The following is a 13270-nucleotide window of genomic DNA, read 5'->3' as shown; positions in this document are numbered from 1 at the left end:
GGTGCCCAGTGCAGCCTGTCAGTGACAGGGCGGTGGCGTCAGCATACCTGTAGGTGCACGGGGTCAGGAATTCATCCAGGTGCTTCCTGGAACAGTCCCATCGTGATCATCATGCTTTGTTAACTCTGAAGGGATAGATTTGTGAATTTGGACTCAGGTGAGGGACTGCACATTCGTCCTCATCCACATGCCCAAGCTGTTGTTCCTGGAACCAATGCAAGGGGGTGTGGTAGAGGAAAAACAGGAAGAAGAAGAAAAGAAGCTGTTCTTTCTGCTCTCCTGGATTACTTGGGATCGAGCTGTGTGGGGAGGTGTGAGGGCACTGGGGTCACCAAAGACTAGACCCACCAGAGAGCTTCTCAATCACGTCAAACCTGTCCTTTCCATTTGTCGATTCTCATGCTCCTGATAGAATAGCAGAGTGGCTTGACCTCCATCACAGCCTCCTTCCCTCTTGAGTGGTGGGAAGGGGCTTCTGGAGGACTTCCCTCCTGCTAGCCAGACCCCAAGCTCTTGCAGAGCTACACAGAGCTCTTTGCTCACTTTGTCTCCTTCGGGGGACCTCCCAGGCACATTCGACACTCGTAAATGTTGTGTCACATCACATGTAGGTCCTTAGTAGTGGCTCAGTAAGTGTTGTTTTCAGCTCTGGGATCTTTTGAAAGTTTCTCCCTCCCACTTTTCATTTTCCTTCTTGGTTTCTTTATCCCACTCTCTCTTGAGTTGATTTTTTAAAAATGGGAAATTAGATTTCATACCAAATATTTCTATAATTAAAAACAAATGTTTCTATCATTAAAATGTTTCTACTACCAAATGTTTACTACCAAATGTTTCTATCATTAAAAGCCCAATCTTCATCTCCCTGTGTGTTCCTTTAGGACACATCTCAGCCTTTAATGCAGTTAGCTCACATGTTCTGTGCTCTTCTCATGAACTTTCTCAGAACTTGAGGGTGTGGCAAAGATTGGGTTGGAGGAGGAGGAAAGAGCACATTGTGATGGAAAGCCGGGCTGCTTTGGTTCTCACCTTCATCCCTCACCAGCAGCTCTTGAAGTACTTCCTACTGTGGACCCGATTCTGCTGTGCAGGACATTCAGAGAACAAGATATGCCTCCTATATCAAACCTCTCCAGACTATGCAGGAATAAAGGGGCGCTTAGAATAGGGAACTGGAGCTAACATGAATAACGAGGGGGCTGGGAGAGCAAAGATCTGGGAGGCCGCAGCCGGAGAATCAGAGAAATTCGTCCCCAATGGTGGCAGCCTGAGCTGCCATCTGGAGAAGAAGCTAGGTTCATGCAAAGTCCAAGAATCCGCTGCATCCATCCGGGCCCACAGCCTCTGAATGGGAACTTACGGAGTGTCTGCAGTTTCCTTGTCTAGCTTTATGGTCTCCTAAAAATTACAGCTTTTGTTTCACTTTCATCTTCTTTTTTAATTTAATTTTAAACCTTTATTTTATTCAAGTATAGTTGATTTACAGTGTTGTGGTAATCACTTTCATCTTCTGAGTTTCCCATTGGTAAAGTAGCTGGGACCATGTAGGGAAAGGGATTCTGGGAATTGTAGTTTCTAGCCTTGGGGGAGTGGTGGTGATGTCAAGTTGACAAGAGACAGTCTAGCCCACCACCTCTCAGGTCCTGGGCAGGGTACTGCTACAGAATTACAGTGCAGCCTGACGACTGAGGCAAGGGGATGTGGAGCAGTAGGAGGGAGGAAGGGCTGGAGTATTTAGTGCAGGTTGTGTAAAGGAGATGATATTTAAGCTGTGCATTGGAAAGCATGCGAAGCTGTTGGGAAAGGGATTTCCAAGGTGATGGGTAGGTAGACATTTCAGGGGCCAGCTTGGTGGGGGATTGCAGTAGGTTAGGTGTGGAGGGATGGGGGTCAGTGTGTGGGAGGAGCGGCGGGAGGTGGAGAGGCTGGGAGGCAGGCAGGCCTCAGATCAGGAAGGGCCATGGATGGACCCCAGGGCCAGAGGATAAACGTGTTGGCAGTAGGGAGCCATAGATGGCAGTTATGTAGGAATGGAGAGGTCAGTCTTGTGGCAGGAACGAGGATTCACAATGCTGTTTAGGAAGCCGTTGGAGTGGCCCAGGTGAGAGACTGATAACAGGCCCGATGGAAGGGAGTGGAGTGAGGGCAGTTGGCAGGAGTCAGGGCCTGACCAGTGTAGTCGGGGGGCAGGGGGTGAAGATGAGTACCTTGTGCAGCACGAGCTCCATCAAGTTCACGTATTTACAAAAAAAAACCCTGCAGAGTTGCCCGTCCAGATGTGTTTGACTTTTTTCTCCCGATTCCCCTCTCATACCTTTTATTTTAAAATCCTGTTCTTTAGTGGCCCAGCGCCCATCTCTTGCATGAAGCTTTGTGACCACCTAAGACCACAGCAGTCCCCCCCAACTCTTAAGAGCCACTTGTGAGGGACCCAGCTGTCCAGGGTTAACTGATCCCATCCCAGCCATGGGTCTTTCTTGGTGACCACAAACAAATGTTGGGCTACAACTGAGAAGTCACCTATTCTCTGTAAATACCTTTCTCTGGTCTTCCCCTTCTTTATCGTAAGGAATGATTGTCAAATGAGAAGGTTGGGCTAGGTAATCCCAAATTTGGTAATCCCAAATGCTCTAATACTCCAGGTTTATGTGAACCTCCCAGCCCATCTCTAAACTCCTAAACAGAATATTGCACCATAGGTTCCTGGCGCATCCTGGGCTAGTAGGTGCTCAATAAATGTTGTTTTTAGCTCTAGGCTATTTCTAAATGTTCTCCCACCTAGACCTACATGTGGACTTGGGGAGTGATTGATTTCAACTTTTGGGGACACCACCCACAGAGCAGGCAGTTTGGTTCTCCTTACTGTCCCAGGATTGAAGAGGCATGACTGTTGAGTTGGAAAACCACCTGTTCCTTTTTAGTGTTTATCAGTTAGGCAAGCTGATCAGCACTGCCAGACAGTGTCAGTCTGGGTAAATTAGCACGGTCATTGCACTCACTCTGTGTATTCCAGATGGAACCCTAGGAATCCCACACACGTTTCGTTTCCCGGCAGAGCCTTTCTGCCCTCTTCTTGGCCCAGGGCAGCTGCCTAGAGTGACTCATTATTTCACTCACTCATTGATCCTTTTTTCTATCCATCTTGCTTCTGAACTCTGCCCAGTTTGGTTCCTTATCCTAAACCACAATGAGCACCCTGTTTTCCAGTACCTGACATTCTTCTAGGGTTGGCGTGTCTCAACCCTGGCTGCACAGTAGACATACCTGGGAGCTTTTTTAAAAAAGGGCTGAAATCTTGTCATTTGCGACAACGTGGGTGGACTTAGAGGGTATTATGCTAAGTGAAATCAGTCAGACAGAGAAAGACAAATACTGTATGATTTCATGTATTATGTGGAATCTAAAAACAAATGAACAAACAAGAAAACAGAAACAGCGTCATAGATACAGAGAACAAACGGGTGGTTGCCAGAGGGGAAGGGGGGGGTAAGGGAAGAAGAAATGGTGAGGGAGATTAGGAGGTACAGACTTCCAGCTACGAAATAAATGAATCACAGGTATGAAGTGTACGGTGTGGGGAATATACTCAATAATAATAATGTAATATCTTTGTGTGGTGACAGATGACAACTAGACTTAGCATGGTAATGATTTGGAAATGTATAGAAATATGAAATCACTGTGTTGTGTACCAGCAACTAACGTAGTATTGTATGTCAATTATACTTCAAAAAACAAATTCATAGAAAAAGAGATCAAACTTATTGATACCAGTGTGGGGAGTTTGAGGAGGTGGGGAAATGGGGAGATGGGCTTGCAGGGGGAGGGAGAACTAGATAATCAAAAGGTACATACTCTAGTTATAAGATAAATAAGTACTAGGGATGTAACGTACAACATGATAAAGATAATCACTGTTGTACGTTATATATGAAAGTTAAGAGACTAAATCCTGAGTTCCTTCACAAAAAAGTTTTCTATTTCTTTAATATTTCTTTTAATGTTTCTTTAAATATTTCATTTATATGAGATGACAGATGTTCACTGAACATTATTACCATTATTGTGGTAATCATTTCATGATGTATGTAAGTCAAATCATTATGTTGTACACCTTAAACTTACACAGTGCTTTATGTCAATTATATCTCAATGAAACTGGGAGAAGAAAATGTAAATTTTTAAAAAAAAGAAAAAATTAAAAATAATGTATCAAATATGGAAAAAGAACAAACATTGCTTCTAGAAACGGAGAACACAATGGCACATTTTTAAAACTCAGTAGACGTATTTAGCAGCAAAATGGACCTAAAAAAACCCAATTCAAACACTAGGGGATTCATCTGAAGAAATCATTCATTAATGCATTAAGGAAAGAAGAAGACAGAAAAAAACCAGAAAAGAGATTAAGAGACATAAAAGACAGTGAAAAGACCTGAAAAATATTTAATCAGGAGGAAAGGAAAGAGAATAAAGGCAATATCTGAAGAGACAGTAGCTTAATTTTCCCCAGAACTAATGAAACTCACTAAATCCATAGATTCAAGAAACGCAACAAATTCCCAAGCAGGATAAATAAAAAGAAATACACAAGTGAGTTCTACTCTTTGGAATTGGTTAATATTCCATTGTGACCTAACAGTTAATTTTTGTGCCTGCTGCAGTTGTATTTCAAAGTTTTGTACAAAGTTGTGTGCACGCACAAACACATACATGATTGCTAATTGTGTTATTCATACTTTCCATTTCCTTCTTTATTGCTATTTCATCTGTCAGTTTCTAAAATACAGAAGTTAGGCGTCTCTCCAATACCAACGTGGATGCAGTTTCTCCTGGTATTTTTATCCGCTCAATATACTTCGAACCTCTGCTGTTAAGTAAATAAAGTTTCATGACTTTAAAAAAAAAAAAAAAGAAAAGAAATACCTGGGAGCTTTTAAAAAATATCGATGCTCTAGCTCCACCCCAGACTAATGAAGTCAGAGCCCCAGGGGAGTCGGGTCCAGGTATAAATATTTTTAAAAGCTCCCCAGATGATTCTGTGTGCATCCAGAGTTAATACCGCCATCCTAGAGAGTCTCCTAATTGCACTAACCTGGTGCTTTTCTGCTGTCTTTCATGCTCCATATTCTGCCACCTTGGTAGTTGCTCCAACAGTGCTGCCTTAGAATTTAGACAAGAACCCAGGGGACTGAGCCAATAAAGAATCAAAGCATGTTTATGGGAGGGAAGTCCCTACTCAGTGGCCAGCTGCTGCTGACTTCACTGTGTTTGCACAGATAAAACCTATAATCTTAAGGAACTTTTGAAATAACTGTGTGGTTTTCTTCACAAACGTCTGCTAGTTAGGGTGAGTGGTAAACCTTGCAGTGGCGTCATTACTTCCCTTTTCGTGAATTTTGAGGTGAAGTGCAAGGTGGTTTTCCGACAGAAGCGAAAGACAAGATTGCAGTGAAAGTTGAGACAGGGCGGAGCTGGACCCCCAGTTATCCATTTGGTTTCACTCCCCTGGCTTTTGAAAAGTCGTGTTTACAGTAGTATCTGCCTTGGGCTTCCCAATCCTGTGGGGAGATGGATGAGGTAATGTATGTCCCTGCTTTATTTATTTATATTTATTTATTTATATTTATTTATTTATTTATTTTGCGGTACGCGGGCCTCTCACTGCCGTGGTCCCTCCCGTTGCGGAGCACAGGCTCCGGACGCGCAGGCTCCGCGGCCATGGCTCACGGGCCCAGCTGCTCCGCGGCATGTGGGATCTTCCTGGACCGGGGCACGAACCCGTGTCCCCTGCATCATCAGGCAGGCAGACTCTCAACCACTGCGCCACCAGGGAAGCCCGTCCCTGCTTTACTGATAAGGAAGACAGTTGTAGGAGCTGGGCAGAGCCAACCCTGGCAGGACTGGGACTCTTTCCTTCCACAGAAATCCTTTCCCCTTCCCACCCTCTTACCTAAAGTTTTCTTTTCCCCTCCCTCCATCTGCCCCTTCCTTCTTCCTCCCAGTTGCCTCAGCACTGGGGGAGGGGGTGGACTTGTTGGGAGAAAACTGTGAGTTTCTGTTTTTGAAAGTTCAGAGTGTTAGGTTCCATAAATGCCAGGACTGAGAGCATTCCTGGAGACGCCTTCGGAGGGGGAAAAAAAAAGTGATCACATCTTCTTTTGTCTGTCTTTATTCTTCATTCAACAGCAGGTTTTTTTTGTTTTTTTGACTGCGCTGTGTGGCATGTGGGATCTTAGTTCCCCGCCCAGGGACCGAACCTGCGTGTCCTGCATTGGAAGCGCAGAGTCTTAACCACTGGACCGCCAGGGAGGTCCCAACAGCAGGTTTTTTATTCCAAGGAGAAGGATGTCTACCCATCTGCTTTATGGCGGAAGCTCAGAAGAACTGGTCACAGGAGACCTTTGCTGCAGCCGTCCTGGCCCTCATTCTTGGGTCTTCCGTGGTGGTCTGAGGGCTCTGTAAGGTTGTGTTAGCTAAACCTTCTCAGTGCCCTTTCAGTCAAGGGGCTAGGACCCCAGACTCCCAGACAGCTTCTCTTGTTTCCTCCTCCTGGGCTCCCCCTACCTGGCTCGGCCCATCATCTGCTCTGTGCTTTGCAGGAAGGAGGAGACGGTTACTGTCTACCCTGCAGATGTGGTGCTCTTCGAAGGGATCCTGGCCTTCTACTCCCAGGAAGTGCGAGACCTGTTCCAGATGAAGCTTTTCGTGGACACAGATGCGGACACCCGGCTCTCCCGCAGAGGTGCGTTCCAAAAGCCTCAGATGGCCCTGTCGGTGGCCTGTGACAGGCCCCTGCCCTCCCCGATTCTGGGCCCCGTGCCTTCCCCGAGGCAGCCTTGTGCATGGCCCAGCCCAACTGAGTCAGTCTAGCCCCAGGGATGTCCTGTTGCCCAAACATTTGGTGACATTTGAGAAGGGATTAGTCACTTACTGTTTCAGATAACGAAAAGCTTGTGAGGTCACAGAGATGACATAAGAAGTTCACGTTTTGGTTTTGCTGGGGAAAAGTTTGGTTAAGTGCTCAGTTCCTTATGATTTACCCACAGGTGTCATAATCAAGATGGGAACTCACTGTAGGACATCTGGGGGGTGGGCAGGAACACCCTCTGCCTGCAACTCTGGGCAGCTGGTCCCACCTGCCCGCTTCTTTCGCCCTTTGCTTTCCGGAAAGTTCTGTGGAGGTTTGGTCACTCTGTCCACCCAGCTCGGGAGCAAAGTCAGTTGTTCTCTCTGCAGGCCTTCCTTCCACGAGTGCTGAAGACACCAAACTGCTTGCTGGTGGGAGAGCGGAGCCTGTGAATTCAGCTCTGCGGGACGCGAAGCAGAGGGCTTGCTTCTACCAGAGAGCTTGGGAGACTTTGTGGGGGAAGTGGGTTCTGGACTTGGATGGGGCGGGGTGATGGCCTAGGCAGCCCAGGAAGGCATATACCTCAGACAGAGACACCATGGCTCGTTAGGACTGTCCTGCTGATCTGGACAACAGGTAGGGCTGTCGCCTGTGGGTGGTGTGAGGGGGAATGGAGAGTTGGGGAGAGATGAGAAAGGTTCCTAGCAGAGTTAGCGCTGACCGGACCCCAGCCAAGGCAGCGGGGTGTGGGTGACTGAGGAGAGGGATGAAAGCTGACTTAAGGTTTGAGTCCCCATCGTGCGGAAGAGGAGTGACACAGGAAACGCCAGGGTTAGCTCCTAGTCGCAGAGCAAGTCATTGGCAGAGTCAGATTTCATAAGCTGCAGCCCAGAGCCTTCTGACCTCAAAGTCTGTGAAGTTTCCTCTTTTCCGGTTCATGAAACAGATTTTTAGTTTATCCAGTTCAGTACTCTTGTCACAAGAACTATAAGTGGAAATGGCAGCATCTAGAGAAATGACTCCCTGGGTTTTACCCTCCTAAGAAGTAATAGGAGTCACACTCTTTTAGGTCAGGGGAGCTGTACTTCCCCTCCCCGGTGGTGTCGGGCCGTGGGAGTAACCTGATAGAGAAAAGGAGAATTCTAGTCCCAGCAGAGCCCCTTGCTAGCTTTGTGACTTTGGTGCCTCTTGTGACCTCCCAGGCATGGGTTTTTTTTTATTTAAATGGGTAATATGAAGGAGACAGGCCTGTTTTCTAGGGTTACACAGGCCAGGTAAGAATTGCATGATCTTTTTTGACAGATAATTGAGGCTTGAGCCTGACAATTGCTTATGCATCTGCCCCAGGGTCTGGTTTATCACCTTCATCCACAAACCCAGGTCCTACCTAGGCTGATCTGCTCGGATGTCCATAGTAGCTTGCCAAATTTGGGAGGCATCACTGGGGGGAAAATTGGAGTCAGATGAACTGGACATTATTTAAATCCTGGTTTCACGGTTGAGTAGATGTGTGACCTTGGGCAGATTATGGGGTTTTTTTTTGTTTCTTTTTTTACATCTTTATTGGAGTATAATTGCTTTACAATGGTGTGTTAGTTTCTGCTGTATAACAAAGTGAATCAGTTATACATATACATATGTTCCCATATCTCTTCCCCAGATTATGTTTTAATCTCTTTGTACCTTATTTTCCTATTGGTTGATCATGTAAGGATTAGTTAGTACTCCTGGGATAGTTGTGCCGATCAGAGGTAATGCAGGTAAAATGCCTGGTGGTGGCATTAGTCGATAAATATCAAGGTGGCAGGTAAGAAACCTGCTTCACCTGAGATGATGATGTTATGTTTTCCAAGTGTTCTCTCAGGACTTGTCAGAACCTCTTGAGTAGTCATGTCCTCAGGAGCTGGTGACACCTGGGCTGGTAGCATCATTAGTCCAGCAGGTGGTACTAAAATCCCAGGGGATGGAGTGATGCCTGAGGGTGGGGCGAGTGCAAGAAATTGCATAGGAAATTAGAACCGCTTTTGTGGAGGGGCCACATCCTTGGACTCTGATTCATTCAAACAAGTAATCCTAGGGTAGATTAAACAGAAACTTCTCCCTCCTTTTCTTGTGCTGAGATCCTTATGTGAAACGGGGGAGAGACCTGAGGTGATGGTGGCCTTCTCTGGGGATTTCTTAGGGTCAGTTCTCTTCACCCCCTGCCTTCCCTGGTGCCCCCGGGGCAGGTCCTGCCTTCTTTCCGTTCCGCTGTCTTGTCATGTCACCCACTGCTTAGTCACTCTCAGCAAAAGTTGTTTCTACAAATTCACTCTCTGTCCACCTAGGACAAAATACATGCCTGGCATGTGCTTTGTGGGTAAGGGAGAGGGAGGGAGGGTTAGTTGGGAGCTGTGAGGCAAAAGAACATTCCTGGAGACTTGAGTGAGCGCTACGATTTCACCTGTCTGTGGGTTACATCCTCCTGGGCACATTCCAGGTTGACCCTCATGTGGGAGGGAGGTCTGCATCAAGTCTCATAGCCTTGGAAGGACTTCCTTCCTTCCTAGGGACCCCCTTGTATTTCTAGGGAATTGGTTTCCTCCCAGCAAAGCTTGCCTTTGCCTTCCCTCTCTATATGCATTTAATCAACCCTTGAATTAGGGACAGGGGAGACGAGAGGCGGGGGCCCTGAACTGCTGACCCCTCGTCTCTCCCGCCACGGCTCTCTGTGCCCAGTTTACACGGAGTTAGGGCTGCAGTGAGCCTTGGCATGGTCAGTGTGTTCTTTTACTAGAGTAACACGTCTCCTCAACGAATTTTTAAAGTGACTTGACAGCCATGGAGGAATTGTGTTTATTCTGGGTCCTTCTACATGTGGTTCTCAGCTTTGGCTGATGGGAAGCAGCATTAGCTGATTTGGAAGGGCTGAGTGGAGGCCAAGCAGGGAAGGGTAGACCTGTTGTTTCCTGCCCTTTACCCTGCAAGGCCCCTCTGAGAGGGCCTGTCTCAGCCCAGCAAATGTGCCAGGGCCAGAGTGATGACAAGGAAGCTGGTTTTAAGTCCCTGGAGTGTCCGGTTTGTGCCAAGACCTTGTTCTGCCTTAGTTGTCGGCTTCGCCCCGTTTCCTGACTGAGGAGGAGGGCGTTTCAGTGCGGTGAACTGGCTGGCCCCGAACTGTCCTTAGCTTAAGGAGGGGGCCCGTCTGTTTAAGGTAGTAATTCGATGGAAGGCTCTTGGGAGCGGAGGTGGGCGAAGCCTTCTGGTTTTGCGTGTTCCCAGCATCTGGGCAACGTGCCGACCCACTGCCATCTCCTTTTCCAGGGTGGAAGTTGGAGGATGCCCCCTGCCTGTCTTCCTGTTTCTCCCTCTCCATCCTGTCTTTCCACGTGTCCGCCCTCCACCTCCTGCACTGCAGCCCCCCCCGCCCCCCCCCACCTTCCCAGCTGCTCTGAGGGACCCCCACCCCCACTGGGTCCAGCCTGCTCACCTGAGTTCACAGTTCCCATCCTTCCGATACGACAGTCTGCTGTCTCAGGGAGCCATCCCCCTCCCGGAGCTTCCTCAGTTCCTGTCGTCTTCATAGAAATTTAGGCTTATTGAATACACACCATGTGCCAGCCACGGTGCTGAAGCGTTTTATAGATATCTCCCTGTCTTCCTAAGTGACCGCTTTGTGAGAAAGTTGCTATTATGGGCTCTGCTTTACAGTCAAGGAAAATGAACTCCAAAGATGTTAAGTAACTTGTCTAAGGCCACAGAGGTAGTAGTTAATGGGGTCAGGATTCAAACTGGGTCAGTTTTGTCCCCATCGCTGTAGCTGATGGGGCAAGAAGTGGCTTCGGGCTTCAGCGGTCGCAGGTGTGACTCACCTGCGTCCACTGCTTTCTTCCTGGTACGTTCCTGTCTCCCGTGACATGACAGGTGATGCTCTCGGGTCTGCAAGACACAAGAGAGCTGCAGGCCTGGGCCGAGGGCAGTGGCAGAGCGATGTGAAAGGGGAGTGAGTGTGTGTGTGTGTGTGTGTGTGTGGTGTGTGTGTGTGTGTGTGTGTGTTCTGGGGGAAGGACAGAGGTTCCCACAGTGCTGAAGCTGTCAGCAGTTGTGTGAAATGCACGTCTTGTGAAACAAACCCGGCATCAGGCATTTATTTGCAGGGCTTTTGAGTCAAAGCTGCTTAATAAGTGCGGGCGTGTGTTTGCTTTTTTCCCTCCAGCTCTGACAACCTTTTGGTCTGGCTTCCTTTTCTCTTTGGACCTTATCTGGAGACGTGTGAAGAGCTGGAGGCCGCATGGGCTGTGTGTTTTGGTGAGCTCAGCCCGTTGGCCTGAGTGCCCAAGCTCTTGGAGGCCTGTGGGGCTGAGCCACGTGGCACCTGTTGGAGCTCCTACTTGGCCAAGCGTCCCTGGCAGAGCAGTGGCGGTGGCAGCTGGAGCGGGGCCCTGTGTCCAAATGCCTGAGAAGACCATTTCCTGGCTGGGCTGGGTGCACAGGCGGCAGGGTTTGTGAGGCAAATCCTGACGATTTAGGGACCAACCAACCGTTTTACTGCCAGGGCTCATGCGGGGGGAAAACTCCTTGTGATTTGAGGAGCTGGTAGAGAAGTCAATGGTGACAGCAGTATATTTGTTACCCGGGTTTCTGGAATGGGGTCTTCCTGACAGTTTTCTAGCCATCTGATCATGCAGACTTCATGCCAGCCTGGACCAAAACCACAGGCTCTCCCTGTTACCTGCCCTTCCCCACGTGCGTGCGTTCCTGTGCGCATGCCTGCGCGTAAACACAGAATTATTTACAGACGTGGCTTTCCAGAAATTCACTTACAAGTATTCCCTATGTTTGTTTAGAGTTTCATCCCACACTGAAACGATTACCTGAGAAATGACTGAGGGGAGCTGAGAGCCCATTGCAAGTGACTGTAGATGGATTCGATACCCTTTTGGGGTAGGAGGGAAAGAGTTAATAGCCAAGATTGAAAACATTTGTAGGGAGGGGCTGGTTTTGATTATGGGACTCAAACTCACTTGCTGAGTTTGGGAGAAACTCAGGCCCAGGGAGGTTAGTGTACAGTGGCGGAACGAGGATTCTGGACGCTCTTCCGTGTTTTGATGAAAGACTGTATTAAAAGCAGTGTTTGTTGCAAGTCCCCGAATAACAGCACCCCCAGGAGGAAGAAGGTAGAAGATGATGAGTTTGGGTCCATCTGGGCAGCTTCACAGCTCCAGGCCGTGGTTTCTTACACCATGGTTTTCTCATCTTTCACTAAGAGGTCTTCCCTTTGCAGACCTCTGTGCTTGAGGTGGCCAGGAGTGGCTGACCACAGGTGGGCCCTCTGCCCCACTTCTACGCCCTGTAGGGGCTCAAGTGTGGGTGGGAGCCGGGCAGGTGGAGGTGGCACATCAGCAGAGGGTTGCCGCCCTGAACACAGGTAAGTGTAAGGGCAGGGGATCAGGGTGGGCAAAGGAGAAGTCTCCGGGCAACCCGCACCCTTTTCCAGGAAGCCCCACCACCTCTCTGGGCCCGGTCCACTTCCTATTATGAGTTTGTCCTGCCTTTTTCTGGGGTTCTCAATGAAGTTTTATTTGGGTCAAATGTTGCTTGAAACCAGAAGACTATTGGCCTTTCCTGGAAAACCTCTTGCTTTGGAGAGCATAGCTGGATTTGACTGTAGCAAGATGTGAAAATGCAACTTGTTTTTCCCAAAGCGGCTGCTGACTGGCTCTCGGTCAAGTCTCTTAGGAATCCGGCTTGTGAATCATCCAGAGTCATTGTGAAGCCTGTGCGATCCTGGTCGGCCTCGTGAAAGGCGGACATGTATTGACTCATGCGCTCTTTTCTTGATTCTTGTTTTTCCTTCTCTTCTAGTATTAAGGGACATCAGCGAAAGAGGGAGGGACCTTGAGCAGATTTTATCTCAGTACATTACATTCGTCAAGCCTGCCTTTGAGGAATTCTGCTTGCCAGTGAGTTGTGTTCTTGTTTTTCATTGAATTTAGTCTTTAAAATGTAATCAAACAAATAAAGGTCTGTAAGTTGAGCTCCCTGGCTGGGATTTCACTCATTCCCTCCTCTATCCTCAAGTCCCAAGAAAGGGCAGCCTTTGGTGCTTTGTTCCCTATCACTGTGTTCTCCAAGAGCTCTGTCCTGCCCCTCTTTTTCTGGGGTACCCCTTCAGGATCCTGCTGTCTGATTCCAGCAAGCTGTACACTTCTTGCTTGGTAGGCTCGTGGTGTGAGACCCTTTATCGAGGGTGCATCAGTATCCCAGGATAGACTCAGCCACTTGGGTCTTCAGAAGGTCTGTGATGGTTGGAGTACTGGTGTAGGAGGCCTCAGCTACAAGGTATTCCCTTCTGAATCTCTTCTGCCGCTACATCTGAGCCCCGTTTCGAGCTTGTCGTTGGTCCCCGTGTAAGTTCCGATTTGGGAGGTTCGCCATATT

General features: G+C 48.2%; 1 protein-coding gene across 4 annotated transcripts in view; it reads left to right on the top strand.

Moving 5' to 3' along the window:
- Positions 1-13270, top strand: part of UCK2 (uridine-cytidine kinase 2) — a 79320-nt gene that overhangs the window by 53910 nt on the left and 12140 nt on the right. For all 4 annotated transcript variants that reach the window (XM_033855643.2, XM_073804794.1, XM_019935473.3 and 1 more), the window contains 2 exons: positions 6603-6745; positions 12695-12792. In XM_033855643.2, coding sequence (XP_033711534.1) covers positions 6603-6745; positions 12695-12792 — 241 coding nt within the window. The remainder of the gene's footprint in view (positions 1-6602; positions 6746-12694; positions 12793-13270) is intronic.

This window comes from Tursiops truncatus, chromosome 1, assembly GCF_011762595.2.
Source record: "Tursiops truncatus isolate mTurTru1 chromosome 1, mTurTru1.mat.Y, whole genome shotgun sequence".
NCBI lineage: Eukaryota > Metazoa > Chordata > Mammalia > Artiodactyla > Delphinidae > Tursiops > Tursiops truncatus.
Note: the sequence above shows the minus strand (reverse complement) of the source record. Positions and strands in the feature narration are given on the sequence as shown.